The following is a 23,371-nucleotide window of genomic DNA, read 5'->3' on the forward strand; positions in this document are numbered from 1 at the left end:
ACCACTGCTTCCACAGGGAATCCCAGAGTTCCTTGGTCCTCCCTCGGTATGCTGTCACAGTGGCCCCAGATGAACAAGCTGGGTGGCTTGTCCCAGCAGGGGGTCAACACTGAAACTGGAAGGTTGGAAACCGCTCACCTCCCACCACCATCAGCCAGGGTTTTTGAGCTGCAAGCAACAGCAACCTGCTCTGGCTCGTGTGGACAGGAAAGGAATTTCCTGGCAGATACTGAGGCCTGGAGGACCAGGCCTGAGACATGACGAGAGCCAGGGCGGTTCAGGGGGCCTGACTCTCTTCAGGACTCTGTGGGGGCGAATGACTCGGCTCCACCAGGAGCCGATTCTCATTCACATCCTGCAGGGTCTTCCAAGAGATCCAGGGAAAATTCAGGGAGAGACAGAGTGGCACTGATGTCATTCTTTCATTTAGTCATTCCGTAACTATTGATGGGCACATGCTATGTGCCAAGCACCGTTCTCGGCACTAGGGTACAGGCCGCTTTGGGAGAGACAGGCACTAAACAGGAAACCAATGAGATCATTTCTGATGGGTTGAAAATAAGACAAAGAGCCTCACGTAGGTCGTATCCCATGGGAAAAGTCAATCCCCAAAAGGAAATGAAGATATGGCTATCGAGGGGAGGTCCCCACACACAGCAAATATCCACAAGAGTGTTCCTGAGATTTTTAAGGCTTCCAGTGGCCCCTAGGACAGTGGTAAGGATTCAGGTTCTGGAATTAGACAGACTAGAATTCAAATCTAGACTTGGCCACTTCCTCACCGTAACCTGGGCAATCTCCTAGTATCTCCAAGCTGGCAAAATGGAAGTGATAATTCTCCCCATGTAGGGTTGCTGTAAGGTCAGATGAGGTCATACGTGCAGTGCCTGGCATATAGTGAGCACTCAAGTTACTTCCCATACCAAGTACTTGATGACATCCGGGGTGTGTGTGTGTGTGTGTGTGTATGTGAGGGTGCCAAGGGGGTCTCCCAAGCCAGGTCTTTGAGATTGGGGCTATGACAGTGTATTCCGTTCCAGCTTTAGCTTCATTCATCCCTCCCTCCTTCTAGACAAGATTTATTAAGATACCTAATCAGAGCCACCCTGCTTCCTTGAACCTCCCCCAAAGCAACCAACACAAGCCCAAATCCTAAGTCCTTTCTAACACCCTCTCCCTGGAACACCCCGAGGTCCCCAGTGCTGTGTGTGCTCTCATTGCAACAAGACAGTCATCCAACTTGGTTCCGCTACGCGTGCAGCCTTCAGCAGGAGGGCATTGTAAAGCATAAACCCCCAAATGTCCCCTAAATAAAGCGTTTGCCTCAACTAAATGCAGTGCCTTAGGGAGGGGAGCCGGACCTGGTGCATAGCACAGCAGGAAACAGCACTGGAGGGACCTGAGAGATAAAAGCAGACAAAGGGAAGGGGCTTCTGGACCTACAGCCCCTGTCCTTGGAGACCTGCCTGCTGGAGGGAGGAGCGGCAGACGAGGGTGGCAGAGATTGGCGGTGGGCTGGGGTCAGGAGGTTTCTCACTTGCTTTAATCTTAATTTTGCTTGCTTTAATGTGAAATGTAATTAGGGATTCTGAATTACGGCGGCGAGCATGTCAAGGCTGACTAATCAATTAGTCAGATTTATAAGTCTTTGGTTCTCAATCTATGACCCTGATGTGTCACTTGAAAACTCTGACATATCTGTCCTGCCAGTTGGCTCTCTTGGGGAGCTGTGAGGCTGGGGGAACTACTTTTAGGGCTGCCTTGGAGGGCCAGTCTGACTACTCTCAGGCAGCCTAGAGACCATACCTGCCTCTGAAATCCCCACCTTTATGAGATCTGTGAGGGCTTTAGCCTAGTGTATAAATGTCAAATACACTCCATCTGTTCCACTGTGTCCATCCTGGGAAGCCATGGCAAGACATTACTAATGGATTACCACACTCCTCCCTGCTGAATTTGAATCCCGCCTCAGGTCCCTTCTTAAAGCCCTCCAGGCAGCCACCACCAATCAACTGGAATGTGCGTGTCTTTCCCACCCCGGGGATAAGCCCTTCCCCTCTGTTTTAGCAGAACAGAGTTGGGAAAGGAAGCTGGATGTTGGTTGACCCAGAAGGCCCGGGGGAGTGTTGGTTTTGCCATGTCCTGACTGTGACACGTTGGACTCGTGACTCTACCTGATGGGGCACCACTTTGTTCTGGTAAAGTTAGGGTGGTAATCCGGTATGAAAATCCATACAAGATAATAAGTATGAAAGTTCTTCATCTACTCTCAAACCCCGTACAAGTTACAGAGGCAGTAGCCCACAGGAAAGGGAAGAATGCTAAGGTCCTCGACATCCTGTGAGAAGCTGGCACGATCCCCCCCCCGGGGGGGCATCTCGGGGGGGCCGTGGTCATTTCTCTTCTTTCCTCCGTTGCCCTAGAATGGAAGCCAAGCGTCCACATTCAGGCTGTACAAGGGCTGCACTCCGACAGCCAGTTGTCTCTGGTGGAACAAACACAGGGCCTATTCTCCAGGCTTCTAGATGTTGGAGGGACCCCATGGCTTTGGCTACAGGAGGACACCCTCCTTTTGGCTCCAAACGTCCCAAGGGAGAGAGAGATGATTTATTACAGGCAGGGAAAGCAGTAGCCCGTTTCTTTTCTTTTTCACTCATGTTTATTAAGCCTTTGTCAAATCCAACCCAAACTCATTGTAAACAAATAAAAAAAATATAGGAAAATCCAAGCAAAAATGAAAGTTAAAACCACCCATAATCCCATGACTTAGAGATAAGTATTATTAACATATAGAATGGCTCCATGCATTTTTGTTTCTGTGGCCTACATACACATACACACATATATTTCTTTCACAGGATTTGGATCATTCCATACATACCATTTTATAACTCGGTGTTTTTTGTTTGTTTGTTTTGTGTTTTTACGTAGTAGATTGTGAACACTTTTCCATAGTAATAAATAAATACATAGACATCATCATTTTCAGTAGCTTTATGATATTTCTTATAGTCCCTTATTGTCCAATATTTTACTTATTTAATGATTAGCTCCGTATTATTGAACATTTGTTTCCAAATGTTCATTGTAATGAGCAGCACAGCACTAAACAAACAAACAAACAAAAAACCCCTTATGGCTCCACCAATGTATCTATTTACTTGAGAGAAACCCTCAGCAGTGGAATTGCTGGGCCTAAGGATGCACATTTCTAGCACTTTCATCTGCATTGCCAAGTCGCCCCCCCTGAAAGGTCAGACCATCTCCAATCCCCCCAACAGTGGAGAGTCAACGTTCCTCTCTCCCCGCTGACATCTGCAGGTGGAAAGCCACAGGCTCGGAACTCTCTCCAGCTGCTGGCTCCTGTGGCAGGACCCCCGAGGGCCGTCAGAGCCAAGATCTTCCTCTCTCACTCCCTAACCCAGGTCCCCTGAGAAAGTCCACTGCCAGGTGGGGGTAGGGTCCTGATGCCACCTGACATGGCCACTTGCAGACCCTAACCTCCTCCGTTCCCACGTAGGCACCTGGATGTCTTTTGTCAAAGCCTACCACCCACACCTGTGATGGGACAGCAAGCTTTTGAATTATCGTCAACCTTATTTCCCTCTACAGCTCCTACAGAGTTAACAGATGTACACACGTCTGAGGCAGTCATGCGGCAAGAGACTTTGGGGCCAATCCTTCCCGTTTTGACAGTGTGTAATCGAGGTGAAGCCATAAATTTTATAAACAAGAATAAACGACCCTTAGCAACATATGTCTGCTCGACCCTTCCAAGGTGATCGTAAATAAAGGCACCTGCTCACTAGGGAGGGGACGTGGGCAGACGGATTCGTGCCTTGGGAGCATCTGATGGGGGGAGAGGGGCAGAGAGGTCCCCCAGGCACCCCCAGGTCCTGAGTCAGCTGGACGCCTTTCTGAGATTTATTCAATCAATTCTCCAGGCTGCCTCCACCCTGACGGTGCCTGCTTCTCACTCAGGTAGCTTGTGGCCGGGTCAGGTGGGTCCTCCCAGGTTTATGGCACCCTCTTCTCCTCCCCTGCACCACTTCGTCAATCACATCCTTACCGCCGATGTCCCAAGATGCCCCACCCCCCGCCGTGGGAGTCTGAAGACCGTTCTTGTCCTGGCTCTGCTACAGCCCACGGGGAGACATCGAATAGCATGTGTCACCACGGAGAAGTAAGAACGTGCTGGAGGTAGGCAGATCCACGTTCAAATCCGAATTTGGCCTCTTCTTCACTGTGCGACACAGGCCAAGGTGCCGTCTCCCAGTGCCTCTGTGTCGGTGCCTGTATCTGAAATGGAGATACTACTATCTACCTGATGGGGCTGCTGTGGGAGTAATTGCTAAGCACACAAGGAATTGTTCTTGTATTGCTGTGGTGACAGTTTCAAAAGTTCTGCATGTAAGAAGTCAATAAATGTCAGCTGTGTATAATGGTATCATTATAACCATCCTCATCACCCCAGCGGACACTGCGTGATTCTGAGCAAAGACTTCACTGCCTCTGAATCTGTTTCCTCACCTGTGAAATGGGGAGAATAACTGTACACACCTTGTAGGGCTCTGAGAATTAAGACGACACATAAAAGACCTGGCTTTGTGGTACAGTTGAGCATGTAGCTACGTGATAATAAATGCTAGTTATGGGGTTTGGAGGCAAACAGCTCCAATTGAAAGCCTAGCTTCACCTCCTAGAGCTGTGTGACTTTGAGAAAGTCATTTCTCCTCTCTGGGCCTCAGTTCGCTCATCTGTAAATGGGGTAATCATCTGAGATCCCTTTCAGCTCTCACTGCTCTGTGACCCAGTCACCTCTCCCTTTCACTTTGGTATGGTGTTCCTGGAGTGATGTCCCCCAGGCTGACTGGTACCAAACCCTAGTGAAGTCACCTGTCTCCTTTGCCCTCGGCAAGTCGAAACGAACCAGAAGCGCTGCTCAGTGGGCCTCTTTGCTTCACCTGGGCCCGAGCTACTTGAAAATGCTTTGAAAAGAATAAAACATGATTCAACGACCAAGCTACTTCTTTTTGAGCTGCCACCATGTGCCAGACTTATTCCCTGAACCCTGGAAGTTGGTATCATCCCCCGTTATAAAAGGTGAAGACTGAGGCTAAGACTGGTTAAACGACTTAAGGTGACTCAGCTAAGAAGTGGCAGGGCCAGGGTTGGCCCGGTGGCTCAGGCGGTTAGAGCTCCATGCTCCTAACTCCGAAGGCTGCCAGTTCGATTCCCACATGGGCCAGTGGGCTCTCAACCACAAGGTTGCCAGTTTGATTCCTTGACTCCCGCAAGGGATGGTGGGCTCTGCCCCCTGCAACTAGCAACAGCAACTTGAACTGGAGCTGAGCTGCGCCCTCCACAACTAAGACTGAAAAGACAACGACTTGGAAAAAACTCCTGGAAGTACATACTGTTCCCCAATAAAGTCCTGTTTCTCCTCCCCAATAAAATCTTAAAAAAAAGAAAAAAAAAAAAAAAAAAAAAGAAGTGGCAGGGCCGGAACTTGAATTCAAATCATCATCATCATCGTCTTATCGTTGTCTATAATAATGGCAGCTCATCTACGCCAGAGGAGTGCTAAATCCTTTTATAATAAATATTGCCTCCTTAAACTTGCCCAGTGGCCCTTTTCGGTAGACAATATGGTAGTCCCCCCTTATTTGTGGTTTTGCTTTCCATGGTTTCAGTTACCTGTCTGCGGTCAACCGCAGTCCAAAACTATTAAATGGAAAATTCCAGGTATGGTTAACACATTTTAAATTGTGCACCATTCTGAGTAGCCTGATGAAATCTTGTGCCATCTTGCTCTGTCCTAACTAGGGCGTGAATCAGCCCTTTGTCCAGTGTCTCCATGCTGCGTATACTCCCTGCCCGTGAGTCACTTAGTAGCCGTCTCCGTCATCAGAGAGAGAGAGACCATATTCACATACCTTTTATTATAGTATATTGTCATAATTGTTTTTATTACACACTGTTAATTTCTTACTGTGCCTAATTTGTACACTAACCTTTATTATAGGTATGGATGTATAGGAAAAAACATAGTATATACACAGAGGGTGCCAAAAAAAGTCAAAAAAACTTATACACATTTTAAAATGTCTATATATTTTTTTGGCACCCCCAGTATATATGTCTCAGTACTACCCACGGTTTCAGACATCCCCTGGCGGTCTTAGAATGTATACCCCATGGATAAGAAGGGACTACTGTTTTATCATTCGCATTTTACAGATGAAGAAGCAAATCTGAGAAAGATGGAATGACTTGCCCAGAATCATGGAGCTAGGAAGGGACAGAGCTGGTCTTGAACTTGAGTCTGCCGGAGGCCACCACCCAAGGCGTGCATTTGACTGTTGTTCGGTGCCCTGCAGGCTTGCAAGCATCAAAGGTCATTCAACAGCCTCCCCGGCCAACCCCAAATGCTCCTTTCTCATACGTCAAGGCTGGAGCCATACACACCCCACAGAGGCTGCTGGAGCAGGCAGCCTTGTCAGTCCGATTCGCTCCTGAAGAGGAGGCTGCCCTGGCCATTCTAGAACATGGGTCCTTGCCTAGGGCTCCCACAGACTTCCTCAAATAGTGTGCAAACCGTGGACACGTCTGTGCGCATGTATCTAGGGGGAGTGTAGCCTTCACAGAAGTTTCTGATTCTGAGGAGTGGGAGAATACAAGAGACATCCCCAAAGTTCCCGGGTGTGCCCAACCTGCTCGTTCCCTGCTGCTGCTCGAGCTCATGTGTGTCTTCCACAAGACAAGAGAAGCAACAGGTCAACGCAAATGAAAACTGCACCCCCAGTTGGGCTGCAAAGGCGAATCTAGTCCCCTCGATAAGGAAGACTGGACCAGCCTGGGTCCAGTATTGCCAGTGGGATTCCCGGGCCTGGTCTAAAGCGGGGGACAAACTGCAAATCCTTCCAGGCACTGATTTATGTAGCGTTCACGCAGAATTTATTATACAAAGAATTTTATTCAATTAAACTTGAAATGCGTCTGGATTCTTAAAGGTTCAGTAGTGATAACTGGGACACAGCGATCATAAAACTGGATGGGCTGTCGGAGGAAGGTGCCGGGGAGGAGGTGAGGGTGACATTGCCGCTGATGGGAGATTCGGAACTGGGAACGTTTGTCATTGGGATGTGTTACAAGTTCGGGCTGTGAAAATTACTCGGTGAAAAATGCACATTAACAATAGCCATGAAATATCAGTTAAGGGAAACTAGGTTGAGAAATGAGACAGCAGAATCTATTAGGCCTGACATTGTTCTCGGCGGTCCAGGTCGTGATTAAAACGACTGTCAAGTGGCGACTGGGAGGGAGGCGAAGAGCACTGGGCCAGGAGTCACAAGGCCACTGCCTGGGCCCCCATCTAGGCGCTGACTCCCTGAGACAAGTTGGTTTCTCTGAGCCCGTTTCCTCACCTGCAAAGCGACAGCATACAAGCGTCTCCTTCAAGGTTGCTGTGGGGTTTACAGGAGATGAAGCCGGGTGCTGGCGTGACCACGGTGGGGTCCTCTGCGATGGGATATCTAGCCATCCGCTCATCTCTGGCAACGGTACTTAATGTGTTCCCGAGAGCTGGACCTGGAGTAGGGGGAAGCAGGTAAAGCACTGTCTTGGGTGCAAAATGTCTGGGTGCGCCCAAATCCCCGGTAATCAACATAAGCAATCCTTTCACACAGTATTTTTTAAAATCAAAGTTATGTACACAAAAAATCTTATGATCAATAAGGTATCACGACTTTAAATAAAGCAGCCTGATGTTTCTTTTCCAACCCTGTATTACTGTGCAGTGGGGACAATCATGGACGACGGTTGACAGTGGTGTGCAAATAGATTGGGCTTTACGGTCCCGTGGTTTGACTGGAGTTTTCGTTAACTCCTCTGACCGACTTCAGGACGTGGATATCTTGTTACGTGTGCATGGGGTGCACGTGTTGCCTTTTGCCTTAGGCTCCAATACGGCTTCGTAAGGCGCTGCAGAAGAGCAAACGTTTCCAACTAAACCATCCTCCAGGTCCCCCACGCAGAATTCCTGTTTTACCCAGGTTGGTGACACAGGACACACCTCCAGAGATGCCAAGCCTGCCCTGCCCTAGGGCTGTCTCTCTGGGAACATTGCTGGTGAAGGGCAGATGCAGAGGGAGACCTGGGAACCCGGGAAACATCTGGCCTGCAACAGCCGCTCCCAGCAAGGGCTGGTGGGGACGGGATTTGGCGACAGGCAAATAGCCTTGTTTCAAAGAGCGTCACTTTAGGATGCTATATTTACACAAAGAGCTTCTCTTGTTCTTTGTGGGGGTATGTTTCATCGTAGCCAGGAGCGCAGGACTGTTGTTTTACCACCCACGTCCTGCTCCTTCTGGAAAGACTTGGAGGAGGGCAGAACCGAGTGCACTGAGCCTTTCGCTGCAAGCTTGTGGAACACGCCTCCCAGCTCAGCCCGAGCGCCGGCTCTCAGATGGGGCACTTAACCACTGTCAATTGCCCTGAAGCGCTCGTGCTTTCACTGTTTTCATTCTGTGCATAAACACCGAGCACCTGCTATGGTACCAGGCCCGGTGCCAACCACAGAGACTACAGGGAGGCACCCCACATGGTCACGTCGGGAGAGTTTTCACTTTCACTCACGGTCCCTTACACCTCAGCCGCTCTGCCCAAGGCTGACGGGGGCCCGCCACGCCTGCTGGGAACAAAAGGCCCCAGAAGGTCTGAAAGGTAAATGTTCTTCCAGCAAAATTAGCAGGCGAGGTGGTGAGCGCCAAAGCAAAAATATGCACGTGACTGACAGTTTTAACGTTGGCTGATGGGCGGGCAAGGACAACGGAGTGACCTGTGTCCTGGACGGGCCTTGCTGGTGTCTCATGTGAAGCAGGCACTCAGTAAGTAAATGATTGCTGAATGGAGTGCACAGGCAGTTCAGTCTTGAGAGTTAGCAAGAGCCTGCCCTTCTGAAGTCATTTCCTGCAATTAGCAGCGTGGCTTCTTCAGGTTCTCAGGGCTGCCTCCTCGCCCTTCATAAATATCCCCCTGCCCAAGGACACAGCTGGCACTGGCAGTGTGGTTTCATAGCAGGAGGGAGCAGTGGTGACACGTGAAATAAAATACAGCAATGGCATGGATCTCAGAGGCATAAACCAGCCAAGTGCAACATCAGGGAAATAAGTCTCGTCTGTGTCGGCCTCGCTGGGAACAGGAGATCTTACTGCTTGAGCTGAATACGCTCCACCTCAGCCCCGGGACACCATCTGCTTGGGCAGGACATACCCTCCTTTAGGTGGTGTTTCTCTCACCAGGGCCTCCAGTCCTGGATGGGGGAGGGATCCTGTGAGAGAGGCTTCTCCAGGCTGCACCCCCGCCACGCACCTGTCTGCCCAAGTGTGTTTCCGAGGCCTGGCCTGTCAATCTGCAGCTGTCCCTCCCCCACATTTAGGCGGTGATGGGTGGCTCAGAGGTGACTAAACTTCCAAATCCTGTCTGCCTTTCCCTTTATACATGTGACATTTAAAGCCCCTTTGGCACAGGTAAATCACCATTACATTTCCAAGTGCCTCTGGTCCCACTCCAAATCCTTAAACAAGCTGAGTTGGCAGTGGAAGGGCTCTCCCCCCCCCCCACATGGTTCAAGCCTTTCCCACTTTTATTCTTTGTTCTGTGTGGCTTCTTCTCATTGCATCACTCGCTTTACCTTTCTTTTCTGCAATACTGAATTCTTCCCACTTTCTCTGACACCAAGGAGAGCCCGGGGGAAGTGGGGGTGGAATTCTCCAGCAGCCACAGCTCCTTGAGGGAAGTGGCACGGGGTCTGAAAGGCAGCTGAGTCTGGACAAAAGACCAGCTTCCAGCCCCTCCGGGTGAGACCTTCAGGAATCAGGACACAAAGGGCAAACTTCTTTTCATCTTGTCACTGTCACCACCGAGGGGTCTACAAAGCTCCCCCTTACCATTATTTTCAAGTGCCGCAGGTTCAGGCCGATGGGTCATTTTTCTTGTATATTTTTTCTTGTTTCCCCTCCTTCATGGCTGCATATCTGGCTAACGTAAAGAGATAGTCGCTGAGTCTGGAGGGACAGAGAGAAACAGACGGAATAATCTGAGCTGAGCAATCAATGCTAACTGGGTCCTTCCCATATTAGCCTTCAAGGAGGAAATATAAATCACACGGCCCCAGGAGCATCAGGCAGGACAGCGGGTGCTCGGTCAACTTGGGCGTGATGGATGGCACTCGGAGCCAGCTTCTGTGCGAGCCAAGTGCCCGACTGTGGCGCCAGAGCTGGGGCGGCTCCTACAGGACAAGGCCGCTACCCGCGAGCCACCTCACAGGGCTGGCGACTTTGGGCCATGCCCTGGGCTAGTTTCTATACTGTCCAGTGACCGGAGCTGGTGACCCCCAAATTGGAGCATGCACATGAGTCCCCTGGGGATCCCAGAGAGGTGCAAATTCTGATTGGCGGGGAGGGGCGCTGGGCCAGGCCTGGGATTCTGCAGGTCTGACCTGTACCCAGGTGACACTTTGGGCAGAGGAGGCCTAGGGTGGGGTTCTCATCCTCGGGGCTACTGACCGCGGGCTCATTCTTTGTGGTGGGGGGAAAGGGACTGTCCTGTGGATCGCGGAACGTCGGGTACCATCCCTGGTCTCTACTCACTCAATGCCAGTAATACCCCCACCCAGCTGTGCCAACCAAACATGTCTCCAGACACTGCCAGGTGTCCCGGTTGAGAAGCACTGGCCTGCTAGGCCCTCGTCTGCCTCTCCCTTCTTGCTGAACCCCCAGGGATGGGGCCTGTGGGCAGGAGTTGAGGCAGAAGAAATACAAAAGGAGACACCGAGCCGGCCCTTACGGTGCTTGCAGGGGGTTCATGCAGCTCTCCACCTCTCCCTCCTGCACTTCTTGTTTGCATGCTGACCACTGATGACCACTTCCTCCATCTCCCCCTGCCCCACCTCTATCCACTGAGGCCAGCTCCGTGCCAGGTCCTGCCAGAACCTTGCCCACCCCTGCTGCCCCCAGGATTAGGTCCCCTTCCTTCTAAAGCCTGGTGGCTCGTGTTTGTTTCTTATCCACTCAGTGATGCCTCCCTGGCTGAGGGAATGAACTGACTGGGTCCTCACAACACCTGTAGGACTGTCAGGGCTCCCCCCAGGCATTGGTGCTGTGATGATGAATGGAACGTGCCTCACTCCCCGTCAGGATCACTCGCCTCCCAGGAGGAAAGGAGCTAGTCAGGACCCCTCACAGCCCAGGCCACGTACCTGTGAAAGGAGTGACCATAGGAAGGGGCCAGATCCCGGATGTGAGGTCACTCTCTAGACACCCAGGACATCTCGCAGGGGTCCCCCAGCTCTTGACCTGCCCCTGCCCATACGGGAACTGCAAAAGCCAAGGCTGGAGCAGACCCAGTGGAGCAGGCCTCGGGCCCGCTGTGGCCTCGGAGGCTGAGTGATGGGCTGCAGGGGCCCTCCCTGGGCCATCAGCTCACCAGGTCCTGTGCCAGGAGCCTGGGCCCAGATGGACCTGAGCTCACTTTGCCTGGCTGTCTCCTCAGCTCACACTGCTCGGGGGCCTCGCAGGGACTCCTGCCTGGGCTCCTTGGTCAGCCACCACCATACTTCCCATGGCCTCCCTGGTTACCCAGCCTCAACGCGGGCCCCTTGCTGCTGCACTATCCCTTTGTTCCGATGTTTCTCTTGGCTGGTTTTTACAGCGGCCTCTCCCAACAAGATCTGCACCTCTCCAGGGACAGGGACGGTCCCTGCCTTGTTCTCAGCTGCATCTCCCTGCCCAGCACCATGCCTGGCACACAGCAGGCCCTCTGCGAAGAGATGAGCGAGGCCCATTTTGTTGTGGTCACCTCCCCGCCACGTGGTTCACTCTTCAGAGGAGACTCCAAATCCCACCTAAGTACCTGTTTAAGAACTTGGCCACGTTGGCATCCGTCTCACCCGCTTGGACAAGAGGCACCACGCTGCAAAGGGAGGACACACGGCATCACTAACTTAGGGGATCAACGCACTGCAGGACCCAGGGCTCGGTCCCACGCTGGCGTGTCTGGCAGCTACTGCCTGGTCTGGTGTTTGTGCCAGTCTATGGGGACATTCGAGGCTGTGGCCTGCGGTCTGGGGACATCAACAATGGGGGAGGCCCTTGCTAAGCCTTTTGCACACATCACCTCTGCTGCAAAGCCCTTGCCAGGAGACACTCTCCCCAAAACGAGGCTCTGGGTTTGTGTCCCCTGCCCAAGGGGCTTTTTCACCCGGTGGTGTCCTGCAGGCACATCTGCACACTCCTTTCTGGTAGACTGAGGGCCCACCCTCTGCTTGGCCACTCTCCACTGTGGCCTTTGGGTTGTCTCCAATTTTTTGTTATTATGAGCATGGCTGATGTGCATGGCTTTGTACAAATGATTTTTTTTCTTCTTTTGAAGCCAAAGCTCTTCCTGTTACCCAGGATCCCTTTAGGAACCACTTGGGTCCAAGAGCCTCTCATGAAGGATGAGACCTTTAAGATGTGGGGTGATGGACAGAACTCGGATTTGGACTGGACAGACCCGGGCTCAAATCCAGACTGTGCCATGGGCCTCTTGGGTGATCCTGGCCATGTCACCTCTCTGAGCCCTGACTTCCTGACTCCTGTGAAGTGGGGGCTGCCCCCACCTCTCTCCCAGAGTCGTGAAGAATCAATGAAATAATGACTATAACGTGCCCAGCTCAGCCCTGCCTGTTACATCAAGGTAGGGCTTTCTGTCCATTTCTCTATCAAGTTGGGTGGCAGCCTGGTCTGAGTGGTGGAAACAGAGATTTTGCAATTATTCTTAAGTTTCCTTGAAAAGGCTGTCAGTAGCTTCTGGGGGTCCCTCCTCTCCCCAACTCTGAGCTGGGGAGTTTGGGATAACAAGTGGCTGGTCTATTGACCATTTCTACTTGGGGCCCACACTCATGTGGGGCCCTCTGGGTCCTTCTGTACCCAGCAGGCAGCAGGACCCTTTCGAGTCACCCTGTGGCCTAATGCCCATCATGGCTTCCTGTTACTCTCTGGAGAAAGGCAGACCCTTCTGGGCTTACGAGAGGCCCTGCCCAGCGAGGCCTCATCGTGCCCTACGCCTCTCACTGTGGATCCAGACACTTGGCCTTTCTGTCCCTTCAGTGCAGCTGCTGTTTCTCCCCTGACACTGTTCCATCCCCTTTACCCCAATCCTTCCATTCTTGGCTCCCGCAGGATGACTGGAGACCCTCCCTGCACCCAGCCTGGGTCACTCTGGTGCCCCACACCCTCCTGCACAGCGCTTATCATGGTGTGGGCTCGGCACTCATTTCTGCTCCACTCAAACTGCCTCATTTAAATGAACCCCCAGGAATGAGGGAGCTGGGGCACAGGAGAGAATTTTCACTGAATACCCTTTGGAATTGGAGTGTTATAATTATAAATAACCAACTAAACCCACTAGGACTTCCTCCCCTCTGTTCATCCACAACTGCTTGTTTCTCTACAAGCCCATCATCTGTCATTTGTCTGGTCACAGGTTGCTGTCTGCCCTGCGCAATGCAGTGCTCTGAGGATAGGCACTTGGTCTGGCTTGGTGTCCACCTGGCACGGTGGAGGTGCTGGGAAAGACCCTGTCACCAGGTGGCTGGGCGGCACTCTTTGCATGCAGCTGCCTCCCGCTCCGACCAGGATCCCACTCCCTCTGCCCTGGGCCCCTTACCGTCTCTCAGCTCGGCGACACACAGTCCGACAGAAATGCAGTGCAGAGCTGCTTTTGCCTCCCGACTGAAAGGAGAAAGTGGGTGATGGCCGGAGCAAAGGGGTAGGTGGTGTGCCCACTGTAGAAAGGGAGCTCCTCAAACGGACAGATGGATACACCGGACCCGCCACTCAGTGGGCAGTGTTTTGCCTTCATGGGGCCCTGCTGGGAGGCACCCACTGGGCACCCCTGTCCAGAATGGGCCGAGCTGGGGAGGGTCTAGAGGGGAGCTTCTGTCACTACTAAAAATTAAAGAGGGGATTTATTCAACACCCATGTGTTTTTGTTAAGACGCTCGGCCGGCAGCTCCCCCCGCCCCCTCACCCCCAGGTGGAGACTGCCCAGTACGTACAGGCAGAATGAAAGCCGTGAGAGGGGGGAGCTGGCTGGAGTATTTGTCAATCCACTTCTCCAGCTGCAGGATGGGCCCCGCCTCGAACGTGGTGTGTCCTGAGGGGTCAGGGAGCAGAAGGACACAGCCATGAGGCCCATCGCTGGCCGGAGCATCAAGGAAACCTCCCCCATGTGCCCCCTGCCTGGTGCCCTCCAAACCACTTCCAGTGTCTTGAAAGGTTCCTTTCCTCTCAGGGTCTACAGCCCGGCTGACAGGGGTCGCAGGTGACACTCAGGAGAGTCCCCCTTTCACCCCGCCTTGGGCCTAGCCCCCTGTAGAGCCCTGTGGACACACACAGTGGGTTCAGAGAGTTACTTAAGTGAGCCTCCCTGGCCGAGGAACGTGGTGTCGCCAGGGCAGAGCCGATGTCCTGCAGTGAGCACTGGATCTGGGGAAGCAACAGAGGCAGGAATGAAGGTCTATTCACGGCAGGCCCAGCGGGGATAATGGGCCCACGTGCACAGCTGCCTCCTGACGCGCAGGACACACGGGGACTGTCAGAACCTTTCATTAGCTGGCATTTAAAGGCTAATTAGCAACCTGTCTGAACCTTCAGGACGTTGGACGCCAGCCCTGTTGAGAGGGGCTCTGGCTTCCTTGGGGACGACTAGGTTACAGAAAATGTCCAGGGGTGGCCAAGAGGGTCTCCTATCCCCACCCTTGCCTCCCAGGTGCCTGGGCCCTGGGAGGTTTTTTTCTTTCTCTGAACAGACAGCTTTGGTTTTCTAACCTGTAACTGTGGGGCCAGGAGACCACATATGACGATGCTTTCTCAATGATAAAGGCCAGGATCTCTGAGAACATGGGCAGCTGAGGGGCAGGAAGCATGGCTGGGTGAGGCCTCTGCTCTGAGCGGCAGGAGCAAGGGGCTTTGCTTAGAACAGAGGTGGCCTGTTGAGCTCTGGGGAAAGGACTCCAGGCCCCTGCCTGACAAATGACCGATGGGGCTCCTGTGCCGATGAGACCCACAAACACCGCCTCTGACTTTCTGTCCGGCTGGGTCCACGCGAGCTGGATGGTGAGCTGTGGGGAGAGTGGAGGTCTTCGATTTCTGTTAAGATGGCCACTGTGACGTGTGCCAGGAGGAGGGCACAGCAGATGAACTGAAAGGCTCCCCACCCAGCAGGGGACGAGACCCTCCGTGGGCCACCGACCAGCAGACCCTGGGTGACTCAGTGGCCACCTGGTGCCTGTGGCTTCTGGTGGAAGGGGGGAAACAATATGGCCCAGTGGCTGGCACCTGCGGCGATCACCCCAGGTAATGCTGGAGAGAGTTGGCTCTGGTTTGGGAATCGGGTCCCAGCTCCACTAATCCCTGGCTGTGGGGCCTTGGGCAAGTCGCTCCTTCTGGACTCCTGCGCGGATCAAATGGGGAGATGCGAGGAAGGCAGCAAACAGGCTGCCTGGCATTCTCCCGCAGCCCCTGGGGACCAGACTGGCCCCCCCCCCCATATGAACAAATCACAGTCTGCAACATCAGGATGCCCTGGGCAGGTGGGGAGAAAGGCAGGGGACTGGGCGGTTTGACACTCCGGGTGACGCCTGCTATTGGAGTGCGAAGCACAGGAGCTGTGGAAACCTGGGAGAGGCGCACACCCAGCTGGAGGTGGGCGTGGCCAGGGAAGGCCCCTGGCAGCAGTGACGTGAAAGCTGTGACCCAAAGGACGGGGGGCTAGCGCACAAGGTGTGCTCATCGTGTCGCTGTCCCAGCTTTCCCTCTGCAAGCCCCACTCAGATGAGCACAGCAGACAGAGATGACCACTGGACGGGAACAGTTAGGTTCCCATTACGAGGCTGAAAACTGCCCTCCGTCACACGGGAGGTGACTCGTTCACAGAACGTCCCAGCGGCAGAGGCCTCGCATCCTTCCGCAGCCCCCTCACTGCCCTCCACCTGCTCCCAGGAGCCCGAGGAGGCTCCAGCCTGGTCTGGAAGCGGGCTGACGATCAGCCCTCCAGGGAGCAGTTCCCAAAGACTCAGGTCAACATGTGGACTGACGCTTCATCCTGTGTGTGTAGGTAGGGAGTCCCTGCCTCCGTTTCTGAAGTCCTCTCTGGGGGTCAGAGCTTCCAGTGCCTAAGGAGCCAAACAGTCATACTAATAACGATAAACTCCCTGGGTAAGGGCTTACTGCAGCCAGGCTTCCAGTTTCTCAACCTCGGTGCTACTGACATTTTGGGCCGGGTCCTTCTTTGTGGTGGGGGCTGTTCTGTGCACCATAGGACATTTGGCAGCATCCCTGGCCTCCACCCACTAGATGCCAGTGGCAACTCCACCTCCGGTTGTGACAATCAAAAATGTCTCCAGACATTGCCAAATGTCCCCTGGGAGGTAGAACTGCCCCAGGGTGAGACCACCGCACTTTACATTTCCCTCTTTTAGTGCAATCCTCATCACTCGCCTGGGAGGGAGGATTATCTCCGTATGTCCCCATTATACAGATGGAGAAACTGAGGCTCACAGAGGAAGAGTGACAGGTCCCAGGTGACACAGAGAGGAAGCCATCGTCAGATGGCAAAACCAGTTACGGCCACCAGGCCGCAGGGATAAAAAAATCCCAGCTTGGTGGGAGACGACGTTACTCACTTTCTCAAGCTCTTCAGCAAACGGGTGGCCCTTCTCTGTGATTAATTCCATAGCAAACCTATGAGAAAGAAGGAAAAAGAATTTGCCTCTAATATGATGTCCCCAGGCCCTGTCTTGCTCTAAGGAAATAGATTCTCAGGTGATAGGCCGTTTAGATAATTTGGCTCTAATAGCCACCGTGCTATTTTTCTTGCTGACAATAAGAACATCATAACCTTCCATTTGGTTAAGGGTAGTTGTTTCTCAAAATGCCTTCTCTTAGACTCATTACTCATTCAGTCGGTAATTCCTTTTTCAGTGTCTACTCTGGCCCGGCCCAGGCAATTTGGTGGTGAGCAGAGGTGACACAGGCTCTGTTTGGCAGGAGGAAGACCTGAATTGAATATTACGTGACTGAAGGTAAAGTTGCAAACTGAAGTCAGTGCTCTGAAGGAAAGCGCTAGATTCCTGGGAAACCTGGTCTTGGCTAGGGTTCAGGGAGGGCTTCCTGGAGGAAGCGATGCTGGGGTTGGGACTTTAAAAGCTTAGGGGGTTTCCTGGTAAGGTGGGAATGGGCAGGGAAAGCAAAGTGCCCCAGATGCAGGTGAGGACCCTGGCGGCCGTGGCCTCCCTCAGAACTCTGCACTCCCCTTCTGTACCATCAGGATCCTGGCGGGAACAGATAGTGGTGCTTTCAAAGGGTTCCCGGAGGTGAGCTTCCCGAACATGGGAAGAATTATAGAAACTGACGATGGATGGCAAAGGTCAGCAAAAGCAGGAGCCTGAAGGAGCCAGGGAGGGTCAAAGGTACTGCCAACCCTGGAGAGAGCCGGATTCTCGGTGGGGGCCACCCCCAGGACCATGCAGCTGGGGGAGAGTAGGTGGAGAGCCAGCCACCATCAGAGCCATACACAGCGGGGGAGCAGGCAAGAAATACTCCTGCACCTCTCCACCCACTATCCCATCTCCTGCTGGTGCCTTCCACGGGCTGGACCCACCAGAGCCAGAGGGCAAGGGAATGGGGGTGAAACAGTCACCAGGTGATAAAGGCCAGCATTCCAGGCACAGAGCCAAAGAGGAGGGTGGAGAATGGCTTAGAAAGGGCAGGTGAAGAACCACCAGCACATCCTCCTAGCCCATCTTACAACTAGAACTAAATAAACAAATGTGTAATTAGCTGTCTAGTGTCGGGCTTCCCCTCTGGACGCAAGCAAGGGCTGTGCAGACGGGACACACACAGTCTGTCCCTCACAGCTGGATGCCTCAGGCCTGGCACGTAACAGGTGCTGAGAATATCTGTTCACTAAGGATGTTCCCATGATGCCAGCTAGCTGGAGGCCCCTCCTTGGTGCCTGCCCCAGCCCAGCTCCCACCACTTGGAGGTGCCTCTTTAGTGTCTGTCTGCACCCCGCCCCTGTCCCTGGGACTGTGGCCACGAAGGCAGGGCTGAGGCTCTCTGCTTATCAGTGCCTGGCATACAGAGATGTTCGAGCAACATCTGACAAAGGAAAAATCCCCAACTGAGGTTTCGCCAATGTCCCACATCAGCTGAGAGATGATGGCTTGATGATTTGCTAATTTTAGGCAGCTGATGCTAGAACTTGCCTTTCCCTCCCCTCTGCCCACTTCCTCTTGTGTCTGCCTGTCCCCACCTCCCTGCCCCTCACCTTCCCCACACACCAAGGGGTCTGCCTTCTTTACTCTGCTGAAAGACTATCTACACCTCCAATGATCTGTCCTGAAGATCTCACTTAGTCAGGCCCATCCTTGAAAATGGAAGCCATGAGCAGGTTAAGTTTTAATAATAATAATAGCTGGCATTATTATTACTGGCACTAAATGCTATCTTAAGGGTGAAACATGGAATTGTCTCATTCAATCCTAATAAGAACCATATTACTATGATCATATGACAGAACAGGAAACGGAGGCTCAGAGAGGCCAGGTGATTTGCCTGAAGTCACACAGCCAGTCAGCAGTGATAGACAATTTGAAGCCAGGTCTGTCTGATTCCCGTGACTTTCACCCACAAGGCCTCAACCAAGCTCCTGAACCGGCACTTGAGCTAAGGGCCGCTCACACTGTCAACAGTTTGCTGAGCTTGGAGGACTGGACAACTGTTCTCAAATATTTGTTGCCCCTCCCACAGCAATGCTGTCTGGTGTGTCCATGTGACTAGCTCTGGCCAATGAAACGTGAGCAGCTATGATGTCACTTCATGGAAACTTGAAGAGACAGTGTGAGCTTTGGCACGATCTCTTTTCTCTCTGTTACAATTACTGGTGTTGTTCTAGACAGAGGCTGTCCTGCCAAACTGGGACCCAGAATGATGTCATGAAGCCCCCAAACACACCCAACCGGCAATGGGCTTGAAGTAAGTATACTTTGGGTGTTGTAAGCCATGGGATTGGGGGGTTGTCTGTTACCACAGCATGGCCTGGCCGATCCTGACTAATTCCCTGAGTCCACCTCCTAAACTCTGGCTGTGTACATGCTTATTGAAAAGCCAAGGCTCACAAAAGGGATCACACCTGATGCACAGTACACTGTGCTCGACTTACCTCCTTCACTTAATAAATGCATGCACCTCAACAGTATACATGTACTGAAGCGTGAGAGAGGAGAGATGGAGGGGTAGGGCCGCCTCACATGGCATGGGACAGGAGTACGCAAAAGGGAAAGGTGTCTGCAGCCCGGCAGCCTTGGGGCTGACCACGTGCCCCGGTGCTTCCAGGCCGAGGCAGGTTCATGGGTGGGCAGCCTCCGGGACGAGCGAGCACTCTTGAGAGCTTCACGTCAATTACATGTACAGAAGAAAGCCCAATTCAAACTCAACCTCAGCGCCAATCCTGTCGCCCTTACCCGATGGCTGAACTTAATTCATCTGTCGTTCCCACGGCCTCAAACACTTGGTCATCTTTGGGTCTCCTTTCTCCAGTGAAGGTGCTAGAAAATCCTGTGAAAAAATGTGTAGCCACGCAAATTAAGATTTTTTTTTTCCCTTGTATGCACTTTTATAGAAAACTTTCTACTTGAGGTATAACATACATACAGAAAAATGCTTGGATCATTAAGTATACAAGTTGATGAATGGCTACTAACTGAATAACATCTCTGCGATCAGCACCCAGATCAAGAAACGGAATATGACCAGCACCCTAGAAGCCCCATGCACCCCCTTTCAGTTGCTACCCTTCAATCACTATCCTCACTTCTTTCCTGATATGCTTTTAAACATAAAAAATTATGTCCTAACTATCCTGCTAAAGAAAGAAAACACACGTGTACATAATATATATACGTTATATTTCACATAAAATCAAAGTGCTCTGTATCACTACCTCCGTCACCTTTCCCATCTTTGTCCCCCAACCACCGAGAAAGAGAAAACCTGCTCTGGACAGCCAGGCTGACCTGGCGCTATCAGACAGGCTTTGGTGCTGCCAGGTGCTGGCCTGGCCCTCACAGGTGGGGTGCTCTCCTGTTGAACGCAAACAATTTCACAGAACACCATCAGATGGGCCACTCTATGATTGTGACAGATCAAGATCAAAATGGAAATGCTCCTAAACACGTCTGAGCACAGAACATTATAAAATGACCAATGTCCCCCTTTCTTGGCTAATGTGAGTGACTGCTATTTCTTTATCAATTACACCTGAGGCACTGGATACCTTTAGGCCCAAGCTGTCCTTCTTCCCTTCTAAATAAAATGATTAAGATACCCAATTACAGAATTATCCCTGCTTCTGACATCACCTAATCCAGAGAGAGCCCACTTCCTTGAACTCTCTTCAAATCACCTACAAAAAGGCCAGGCCTTTCTAGCACCCTCTTATTGAGCTGCCCCATAGCGCCTATGGCATGCCGTCTCCCTAGGTGTAATGAGCTAACTGATCCAACTTTATTTGACTAGATTGACCCTGGAGTTCTTTGGCGGGAGGGCATGAACACCACCTTCTGTTTGTCATACCTATGCATACTTTTTCGTTTTATTGTGGTAGCATACCGTGTTTCCCCCAAAATAAGACCTAGTAGCTGGACCATCAGCTCTAATGCGTCTTTTGGAGCAAAAATTAATATAAGACCCGGTCTTATATTAAAATAAGACCGGGTCCTATAATATAATATAATAATATAATATAATATAATATAATATAATATAATATAACATAATATAATACCGGTTCTTGTTTTAAGACCGAGTCTTATAATATAATATAATATAATATAATATAATATAATATAATATAATACAGTACCGGTTCTTATATTAATTTTTGCTTTAAAAGATACATTAGAGCCAATGGTCTGGCTAGGTCTTATTTTCGGGGAAACATGGTATATAATACATAACATAAAATTTACCACATTCAACCATTTTAAGTGTATAGTTAAGTGGCACTGAGTACATCCGATGCATGTTTTTATACTTCTGCTATATAAGTATACAGTTAGTCTTCATTTACCATCATTGAAAGGTTCTTGGAAACTGCAACTTTGAGCAAAATGAACAAAACCAATTTTACCACAGGCTAATTGATTTAAACAAGAGTTAAGTTCCTGCTGCATCTCATCAACATTATAATGAAATGATGTTGAAGAAAACAATGTTATTTGAGGACCTGCTGTACTCATATATCCAAAAATCAATATATGAGTATCCTAGAGATCCGCACATTTTAAACTTGAGAAAATGGTATCAAACTGGTATTTTGCATCTTACATTTTTCTGGACCATATTATGTTCTGGTATTTTTTTTTATATTCTCAAAGTAATGCTCAGTCAAAAAAAATAATAGAATAAAAGTATTTACAGTAAACAATGAAAGCACTTCTGTCCATTCCTCTCCCCCACAACTCAATCTCTCTCCCAGGTAACAGTCCAAGGTGTAACCTTTTAGGCTGTTTGATGCATACCTGAATACACACACACACATACACACACACACACACACACTTTTATCCAAATGATTTGGGTTTTTGGATTGTTCTGCAACTTGCTTTGATTACTTACTATATTTTGGGCATCTTTCATATCACACATTTTGGTCATGTATACTGAGATCGGCCACATACTTTTTAATGGCTGCAAAGAATTTGGAAGAACTTTAAAATGAAGTCTTCCACGTCTCTCTTTGCAATTTTCACCGGTCCCCACCCTACCTTTGTCTCCTGTTTTGGTGTAAATCTTGGGGATCTTGGGTGTCTTCAAGGAAGGCTGTGGCCTAACGAGAAAACAGACATCAAGAGGTGGTGAACGGGGGTGGCGTACACAGTGGGACACCTCCTTCCATGGGCCCCAGCTTGCTGCTCATAGCCTCAGAGGCAGCACCTACCCACCTCAGCTTCCATCTCTTGTTGCCATCTTTCCCCTCCATCTCTCTTAACTTTAAGCCCTTTGTGGGCAAGCTCTGTGTCTTTCCCACATCCATGTCTGCGGAGTCGCTGATGTAGTCCATTGCTCAACGCAGAAGCCCAATAAATATCCGCTGAAAGAATTTACAGATCACTTTTCGTAGTCCCTGCACTGTGCTAAGTGGATTACTGGCATTATGTCCTGAAATTATCCCTGGAATCTTCCCACAGCCCCAAGGACAGACACTATCTATGACCTTCATCTTACTGTTGAGGAGACTGTAGTTCACAGGATGAGACTCTCCTTCCTAGGTCACCCCGGGAGGAAAAGGTAAGGCTGGGACTCATGCCCAAGACCATCTGCCTTACCCAAAACTGTTGCTTCTGCCTTACCCAAACGCTTATCTTCTACTCCACCAAGTCAGGAAAAGAAAACTGGGCTACTTCCATTCTATGAAACTTCAAGTATACTCAGAAATAAAGAATTGCCAAAACAAGGTTCGAGAATTGGCATTTTCAAATAGCAACATAACACCTTTAATACAGACTTCAACATGAAAATGTGACATTACAAAGTTATTCAAGTGTTAAATTACTGGATCTATGAAATATATGACTGCATTATGAATTCATGGTACTTTACAGGCTCTGAGGTCTGGGAATGAGGTGTAAGTTTCAAGGTCTATGATGACAACCATCTTTAGATTACGTGGTGTGTCTGTGTCTGAAAGTATAAACTGCTTTGGAGATAGGTCAAAATCTGAATTGCCCCTACAACCACCACTGTGAGGCCAGGCAGCCTGCCCTTTTGGCCCACATGGTTCATTCCCCGCACTGTGGATGACAGCTGAGCTTCGTTCCGACATGTGCAATGAAATCTTGGTCTCTGGCTCCCACGGGGCCCACACTGCCATAGTGACGTCAGGACTAAGATGTCACCTGGCAGGTGCCGTGGTAACCTCACAGCAGTGTGACGTAACTATGGCGACAACACCACAATTCATGGCAGGTGTCCGAGTTACCCTCCCAGCCAGGCACTCACCCGTCCCCGTCTTCCACGCCCGGGACCCCGCGGCTCTGGAAACGGGGACAAGGTAGCCTGCGGGAGCCGAGGCAGCCGCGAAGGCCAAGGCGGCCTCCCAGGCCCCACACAGCCATGTGCCAGGCGGTTGTCGGCGTTGACCCCACCGGGCTCCAGTACAGGTCGCGGGGCGACTCCACCTACCACCAGCCGCACCACTCGTCAGCCACCATTTCCCATTGGTCTGTGGCTCTCGGCCCAGGGCGGGACACTCCCAGGAACTT

The 23,371-nt window shown here is 51.2% G+C and overlaps 1 protein-coding gene across 3 annotated transcripts; it reads right to left on the bottom strand.

The window, feature by feature from the left end:
• Positions 1 to 6,934: 6,934 nt before the first annotated feature.
• Positions 6,935 to 23,315, bottom strand: MMAB (metabolism of cobalamin associated B). Of its 3 annotated transcripts, none has more exons than XM_074321371.2 (11): positions 23,109 to 23,262; positions 22,052 to 22,200; positions 21,875 to 21,936; positions 19,571 to 19,664; positions 16,730 to 16,787; positions 14,459 to 14,531; positions 14,102 to 14,199; positions 13,711 to 13,775; positions 11,914 to 11,973; positions 9,951 to 10,067; positions 6,935 to 7,590 (listed from the first exon to the last, which is right to left on the bottom strand). In XM_074321371.2, the coding sequence occupies exons 2-10, from the start codon at positions 22,168 to 22,170 to the stop codon at positions 9,974 to 9,976; spliced, it is 723 nt and encodes a 240-aa protein (XP_074177472.2). In that variant the 5' UTR covers positions 22,171 to 22,200; positions 23,109 to 23,262; the 3' UTR covers positions 6,935 to 7,590; positions 9,951 to 9,973. The 3 variants fall into 3 exon arrangements, with proteins under 3 accessions (XP_074177472.2, XP_019613086.3, XP_019613085.3); XM_019757526.3 differs by lacking the exon at positions 6,935 to 7,590 and adding an exon at positions 7,597 to 9,313 and having other exon boundaries at positions 23,109 to 23,263; XM_019757527.3 differs by lacking the exon at positions 22,052 to 22,200 and having other exon boundaries at positions 23,109 to 23,315.
• Positions 23,316 to 23,371: the final 56 nt, after the last annotated feature.

The sequence above is a fragment of the Rhinolophus sinicus genome, chromosome 9 (genome assembly GCF_057876585.1).
Source record: "Rhinolophus sinicus isolate RSI-liver-muscle chromosome 9, RSI-T2T, whole genome shotgun sequence".
NCBI classification, from domain to species: Eukaryota; Metazoa; Chordata; class Mammalia; order Chiroptera; family Rhinolophidae; genus Rhinolophus; species Rhinolophus sinicus.

Coding starts and splice junctions, on each gene's coding strand:
- MMAB (XM_074321371.2), bottom strand. CDS start 22,170: ATGGACTACATCAGCGACTCCGCAGACATGGATGTGGGAAAGACACAG. Junction 16,788..19,570: donor GAATTAAGTTCAGCCATCGG/GTAAGGGCGACA, acceptor TCTTTCTCATAG/GTTTGCTATGGAATTAATCA. Junction 14,532..16,729: donor TTGCTGAAGAGCTTGAGAAA/GTGAGTAACGTC, acceptor TTGCTTCCCCAG/ATCCAGTGCTCACTGCAGGA.